At 41.7% G+C, this 7,680-nt stretch overlaps 1 protein-coding gene across 3 annotated transcripts in view; it reads right to left on the reverse strand.

Moving 5' to 3' along the window:
- ipo11 (importin 11) overlaps nucleotides 1–7,053 on the reverse strand; it is a 98,998-nt gene extending 91,945 nt beyond the window's left edge. For all 3 annotated transcript variants that reach the window (XM_058069566.1, XM_058069567.1, XM_058069569.1), the window contains exons 1-4: nucleotides 6,906–7,053; nucleotides 3,172–3,321; nucleotides 2,473–2,573; nucleotides 749–821 (exon numbers count right to left, since the gene is read on the reverse strand). In XM_058069566.1, coding sequence (XP_057925549.1) covers nucleotides 749–821; nucleotides 2,473–2,573; nucleotides 3,172–3,309 — 312 coding nt within the window. In that variant the 5' untranslated portion in view covers nucleotides 3,310–3,321; nucleotides 6,906–7,053. The remainder of the gene's footprint in view (nucleotides 1–748; nucleotides 822–2,472; nucleotides 2,574–3,171; nucleotides 3,322–6,905) is intronic.
- Between the last annotated feature and the right edge of the window lie 627 nt (nucleotides 7,054–7,680).

A 7,680-nucleotide genomic window follows, 5' to 3' on the forward strand; every position in this document is an offset into this window, starting at 1 on the left:
TATAAAAGTTCATACACTTCTTTCCCTAGCTCACAAAGTTGAGCATATCAACAGGTGTTGTTTACATATCAAAGTGGCCCTTGCATCCTTTCATTTTGTGGCCCTCGTGGAAGTTTAGACACCCCTGGACTGGAGGATGCGAGCTGGGGCGTCTCTTTTTTTTCTTTAGAATAGCGTCAGACATCTATTTAGCCGCACAATACATTCGTAAAAAGAGCAAATTACTTCATTTCTCGGGTCTTTCATCTTGCCAGCTGTGTCCAGTTTGCAGCCACAATATCTCTCCATGGCTGATTGTGTATTCTGCCCCTCAAAGAGCTCCTCGCAATCCTAACTCATTGTATTGCATCGTTGTCATTTCCGTGAAGCTCGTACCATTTTCACCTGCGATACTGCACTGAGGCTTTGTTCATGCCAGTATTGAGCAAGCCTTTATTGGGAGAGGGAAATACATACTCTATTATAATCATTAAAAACAACATACTTGAGAAACTTTGGCGACAGCCTTTGCAGCGATCCTTTCCTATACTAGTGCATTTCTAACTCCAAAAGATAATTTGAATAAAATTGCTCACTACCTACTTGTGCACAGCTCAAGTTGATGTCAATGGATGGCAATCAGTGTTCTACATAATGCTACATCATTCGCACCGCATGTAATCACCATTTGGTTCCCAGCTAGGTTCTTTCATAGAGTCCACCATCAAAGGCAGGTGTAATTTTGGGAAAGTGGAGCAGCACCACTAACCTGATTGACAGGCTCGTTGAAGTTTGTGATGAGCCCGGCACGTAACGTCGTCTTCTCCTCCTCTGATAAAGCACTGCGAATGAGGCAAAAGAGGAAAAAAAAAGGATCAGGGGAAGCAAGGCGGTGGATTGGCATGAGGACGCAAACACTTTGTATAAAGAAAGTGCGAAGATTTTAATCCACGCAGCGACTTGCTGCAAGGTAGCAGCGCTTAGCGGTGCTGAGCCTCTTGTGGCGACCGGAAGCCTGTCACACTCGCGTATGCTGAATCTGTGTCATATTCGTCGGCGATAAAACTCTCAACAGTTAGTAATATCATTATCATAATTACATCATCATTATCAAAATGATCATAAAGACGTGATTGATAACCCCACTTTCCTACAGCAGAAGCAGCACAGGACCACAGTTTGAAATGTGTGGCTGGTAAAAACATGGCAGCACCCCTGCAAACAGTGGTCTTATGTCTGGACATACTGTATTTAGGATTTGCAAAGGATTCTGAGAGAAAAAGAATTGAAGACATTCAATGTATCTGCAGGAAATGCTAATATGATTAGCCATCTCTGTGACCACCAGCCACAAGTTTTCATCAATGTAAGGCAAGTAATCTTGCGGTTGAATGCATGGTTTGTCTGAACATTATTTATTTCTGTGTGGTAGAAGACATCCATGTGTGTATCAGTACTTTTTAAACATTTTGCGCAACAATATTTTGATAATAATAGCTGTGATAATTTAAAAGTAGTGATGTGAAATCTTCATATCATTAAACCCCTACTCAGTAAATCATCTTTTAATCCTAAGGGATACATTGTTTTGAAACATAGCCAACCCACCCCCAAAATACATTCCACTGCATCACAAAAAGGCGATCCTAGTTTTTTTGTCACATTTCAACAGGCACCATGCATTTCCCTGGGGTTCCATTAATCTGTTACAGCACATTACATTACAAATTACAGTTATTACCAGAGTACAACAGCTGTATAATGTGGCCTACACGTTCTACTGTGACACCACATTTATCCTGCTCTATCAGGCATCGCAACGCTCTTCAATTCATGGCAATGAGCCCAAAGGTAATCAAATTACTTGTGGTGTTGGGGTGGGTGGGAGCCCTTACAGAGCACTCTAAAAAATGAAACTGACTTGAGTAAACTACTGGCAAGTGCAAAGCAAACTTGGTAAAAGGCAGAGGAAAAAAGCTTTCCAGAACAACAAAATAACAGCAAGACAGAAAGTGGTCACACAAAGAGTGCTGAGGCAGAGCTCAGGACATCGGGCCAGCTGCTGTCCTGTGGATTTATCGTCCAATGTTCCATTCAAATCCAACTAAAGTCAGCTTATAAAGTAGCCTAAGACACAAAGCTCCCAGTGAAAGCTCAAAGGCCACATACATCAGCGCACATTAAAAAGACACAAGATACAAGATCTCAAAAAAACTGTGTGGGGGTGAATAAATAATCAGGATGGAAGGCAACGAGAGGACATACAGTAAGCTCTGACTGTTAAGGGTTAGCACATAGGGGACCCATAATAGGAAAATGGAACACCAAAACAAATGTGAGCGCAATGGCAATAAAGAAAGTGAAATAAAGGCCGTGCAGCAGTCAGGCCAACAGTGAGGGAGAAATAAAACATGCTGGAGAAGAAAGAACAGAAGACTACACAGTGAGGCTGACAGCATGAGGGAGCCAGCAGGTAGTTGAGCATGTACTTACTGGGGGGCAACTCTCCTCCAATATCGGTCAATGCCATTTTTGAAGTACAGCACAGCCAGCCACCTGACGTTCACATCCAGCATGTGGTTATTGAAGATGTTCTGGGGGAAAAGGAGGCCATGAATTTCATCAGCTCAGGGCTGAATTGATCTCACTATCTTTTTTTTTTTTTTTTAGCAAAAAGAATGTTGTTTCGCCCAAATCAGAGCATCGGCTGTATACAATGGAAAGTGTACACTGGAACATCCAAGTGAAATCTGATTATTTTTGCTCATATGTGACATGTATCTGAGTTATTCACGTCAGTGTGAACCGCACAATTGTGATTTTTTTTCCCCAATTGCAATGCAGCTACCTATGCGTTGCAACTGCAGTATGAACGGTCAGGTCGCATATATTCGACCTATACCTCATCAGAATATGTGTAAAGCATTGCTTACCGAGACCAACGTAAGCAAAATTATTGTTGTTAAGTGTCTCACGGTTCCTGCCACATAAAAGCTGCAGGTTCTCCACAAATGACCACAGCCAAAACTGGGCATCATACCCTGTGGTAAGTGTGATGGTAATCCAAAATGGAATTTATTCCGAAGCGGTCTGGCTGCTCAGTACAATATGAGTTATTACACCACTTCAATGACAATGACTCATGAGACAAAGACACTGGACCAGAGGGAAATTCTTAGATATGTTGCCCACCAGGAGGACTGAGTAGAAGCCAGGCTGCGTCTCCCACTGCTTCAGCTGCTCCTCGGCAGGCTTGAGCACAGCTGTGTCCTGACTGGTGGCTTGGGTTAAGGCTTGCAGCACCACCGAACTGGCACAGTCCATATCCATAGCTGGATATACCTGGAGGGAAATACAAGACAGCAAGCCACAAACATCTTAAGCGTTTTAGGAACTGTTTAGTAAAACAAGATGTTTGATTCAAGTACCCTGCTGAGCAAGCCTTTCCATACTGTTCAAGCCCCAAGGGTCAAATGAAACGTCACTGGTCTTAAAAAGCATCAAGTTGTTCCCTCTTTGTTCATTTTCAAGACTCCTCCTTCAAAGACGGGATGTTTTTAGCTGCTAATTGTGAAGGACATGTTTGCGCATGTAAACCTTTGAACATAACTAATGATAAGGAGAGAAAGTGCTTTATTCCGCTGACTAATTGCAAGGAATCTGTCGTCAAGAACTGTTGACAGGTAGGTAATTCAACACATTTAATATTAATGCCTATTGACTGCAGGGCCCTAAGTATTGAGATTGAGATATTAAGAACTACTATTAACCAATAAAGAAATCAGTCTACAATTGATCAATTGTTGTTTTTTAACCTTAACAATAACATTTGGACTCGTAACAGTGTGGAGGTCCCCGTTTCTTTTCAGGACGAACCCCATCAAAAGCCCTCTCAGGTCTAACATCAGTGACTTCTAATCTCACAGACAAATATACTAATTTCCAGAGACACTCCAACATCTGACGGAAGGGACCAACTGCATACTTTCACTTTCTAAAACACAAAACAGCAAAGTGTCCCAATATATTTGTACATTTGGCACAGCCTCTGCAAGTGGATGTGTGACTACTGCCATCTACTGGCCAGTGGTAGAATTTCAAGAGGCGTGATGGGTTCTTGCTGAAGGTTCAGACACATTTAGCATCAATAGTTGTCATATGACACAGTAGTGCATTAATCCCCCAGTGGATAGGTGAAGTTTAGAGTATTTCAATGAATAAAAGGGGAACGACGCCTGGAATTACCTATGGGATCAAAGAGGAGACAAAGTCCAGTGTAATAGCTCCGTGTGTGTGTATGCATGTCATCTCTGGGATTGTGTCACATCATGTTCTCATATAGACTGTCTGGTTACAAGGATGACAAGGAGACTTAAGAATGTGTTGAGTATGCGGATAGAAGCAGAAAGGCTGTCAGAATGTAAACAGATTATTTTATTATCCTTTTGTAAATAAGCATAACTGTGCTGCTGTGATGCTGAGGTGTTTGATGTTATGTACCAACAGGGTATTCATGAGGTGGCAAAAAATAAACTTGTCCAACTTTAAAGTGTGACACAAAGTTGATAAAAGCGGTAATATGAGGAGTCCCCATAAAAAAAGTTGTACTGAGGAAACTTATGTCAAAACATCTGCTGTAAGCATGTTAGCATTTTATCACTTAAGGGGACTTGAAGCAAGTAGGGTCACAAGATCTCGATTCAGAAAATGTGGCCACTACAGCTGGGAGGATAATAAACGAATGAATTAATCACACAATACATGAAAATTAACTCGGATTATCATGCTGGCCTTAATATATTGTCATGCGTGTGTTTCCCGTCCCTTGACTCCAAACAACTCTGCATTGGTTTCAGCACCTTGGTGTGTTTGCTCCCTATGAATGGAAGGAGCCCTTTTCCCACTCATACAGTCTCTTTGTCTAGGTGGGAGGAGGCGGGGTAGCCAACATACACACAAAGTGCATGCTGAAAAGTGTAAAATAGTAGAAAATAAGCATAGATTAGATATTTCCTAAGTTATTTTTTTGCATATTAGCTTCACGGAAGACGGTTCCTTGCAGCATCGCATTTCATCGCAGTTGTTCCAACAATTATTTATTGCTGTTTCATGGTTGAATACTGCGTATTATTAGTAAAATAAATTTGTATTTGTATTTTATTGTATTTAAGCAAATTGTACATATTTTTCATCCAAATTAAGCATTTTCAAGCTTAAAATGGCTAAATGCACGAAAATACACATACAGTAGAAGCCATTAAGACCACAACCTGTGAATGCAGTATTCTACATTGGTCACTAGATGTCAGTAATTGTTCAGTTTTCTTCGTTTATGTGTACCATATTGGGTAGTATGAATGTAAAGGTGACTATAAAGGTGTTGTTATTTTATGTCTAGGTGACTTTAATAAAGTAAAAAAACATAGAAGATCGTTAACAGGTTTTATATGCCATAACTATGAAAATCATTTATAAACAGGAATCCTACTTTGCGGAAATTGCGGAACCAAATTCTGGAACCAATCAACCGCGATAAACGTGGGATTACTGTACTTTTAAACTGCACAGCATGTCGATTATCAGACATGGGTCCATCCATCCACTTTCTATGCCGCTTATCCTCATTAGGGTTGCGGGGGCATGCTGGAGCCTATCCCAGCTGACGGGTGAGAGGCGGGATACAGTCTGGACTGGTCGCTAATTAACCTAACATGCATGTTTTGGAATGCGGGAGGAAACCGGAATACCTGGAGAAAACACACACACAGGGAGAACATGCAAACCCCACACAGAGATGGCTGAGGGAGGAATCCAACTTGTGTCCCAAGTGGAGAATCTAACCAAGGTCTTCCTGATATCCTGACTGTGTGGCAAACATGGTAAAAACTCATGGTTCCATCCTTGACAAATAAACATAGACAAATACAGTAGATCAGGCTCTATTCGTTCATCCTCGCTCATCCAACACATTATAATGGGAGCGTCAGTGAATGAAGCGAGCTGTTACAACTCCATAACTCTATACACATACACACTTCAGGTAGCAGGAGAGACCTGCCTTTATGTTAACTATTACACACACTACTACACACATTGTTCAACTACTCTGCCTCTGCACCTTGACTCCAGCCGGTCGAGACAGATAGTAGTTCCGCAGAGTCTGGGTTCTGTTTAGGGTTTCTTCCCTGGAAGGAGTTTTTCCTTGCTACCGTTGCCACGTGTTGGCTTGTTTAGGGGTCAGTTGGTTTTCTTTCAAATGCTGACTGTAGTTCTAGACCTGCTCCATGGGCCTTGAGATATTTATTACCTGTTGTGAATTGACACTACAGAAAAGAAATACAACTGACTTGACGTCCACCTGTTATAACTGCAAAAACTATGTTGCTTGCACCACCGCATGCCTCTTACAATTGCTGCAGACAATAATGATGAAGTACAGCCATGGTGCTAGTTAGCTGTCAAAAGTTAGCAAGCAACACATAGCAAAAGCGCTTTTGTAGTGTAACGAAAAAGAGGCGGCCGGTATTACAATGATTGTAGTATTTCGTTTCTTTCAGTAATCATCCAAAGCGCGTTTGTGAACATTTGACGCCCGTACGCAAACACGTATAAATGCAAAATAGTTGTGCGAGGTGCGACTGACACTGATGCAACGCTAACCGGCTCACAAGCAACCATGTAATGATTTACACATGACGGTGATCTTATTTAGAAGGCGTCTGCATCTTTCCGTGTCACTCATCACGAAAACAAATTCCAAAAAATAGGTGACTAACAACCGTGCTAACTTTAAAGCTAGCAAGTCAGCAAGCAGGCTAAACTTACTCAATCCCAGACAAGGGTCCGACATTTATCTGCGTATTTTGCCTTTCCGCTGATTAATGGACAAACGCCACACAGGGGAGATAAAATACAACAGGACTTACCTCAAAGAAGGGCTGGAGGTGAAGAAAAGCAGACTAGTGGCCCGTGACAGAAACAAAGTAAAGCTGTGTTTAGTGGTACTCAGGGAAGATGGGAAACACACGCTTGTCAGAATGGCGCCAGCAACACAAAGTGGCGCATGTTGATGACGTCACAGTAATGCCTCGACTTCTTCGTCCTGAAACTGTAATACCATCGTATTCTTCTTATATGTTGCGGGTACTGTACATGTCGATTGAAAAGGTATTTTTGTATTTAATAAAAACAATTGTAAATATAAAAACATTTCATTTATTCTGTACATGTAAAATCTATACAGCATATCACCTTGTACTGGATGAATCATATTCAATCAACTTAATCTTCAGTTTTATTTTTTATAACAAACTTGCACATACACAAATGGTAAAGCCGACCTTCTCTATCAGCCCTGCCTGTCTGCAGCTTGCTTATGAGGGTCTGCAGCCTGATCCAGCTTTTGTCCCTAAGGTGATGGGCTCATCGTTTAGGAATTCCAACCAATATGGCGTCCCATCCACCTCAATTTACAACAACAGAGGAGCGCGGGCTTAACTTGTTGTGCATGCATGTGTATGTTACAAGAACAGCAGAATTTAGATTAGGGGATCAGCTGTTTGTGTCATGGGCCACACCCTATAGGAGCAATTCACTGTCTTGACATAGGCAAGGGGTTACTTCAGGTTTGAGGGCTGCATCATGGGCCATGTTCAGGGAGGTTTCTGTGCATGATATCTGGATCTGAATCTTCCGTGGCAG

The sequence above is a fragment of the Doryrhamphus excisus genome, chromosome 4, assembly GCF_030265055.1.
Source record: "Doryrhamphus excisus isolate RoL2022-K1 chromosome 4, RoL_Dexc_1.0, whole genome shotgun sequence".
NCBI classification, from domain to species: domain Eukaryota; kingdom Metazoa; phylum Chordata; class Actinopteri; order Syngnathiformes; family Syngnathidae; genus Doryrhamphus; species Doryrhamphus excisus.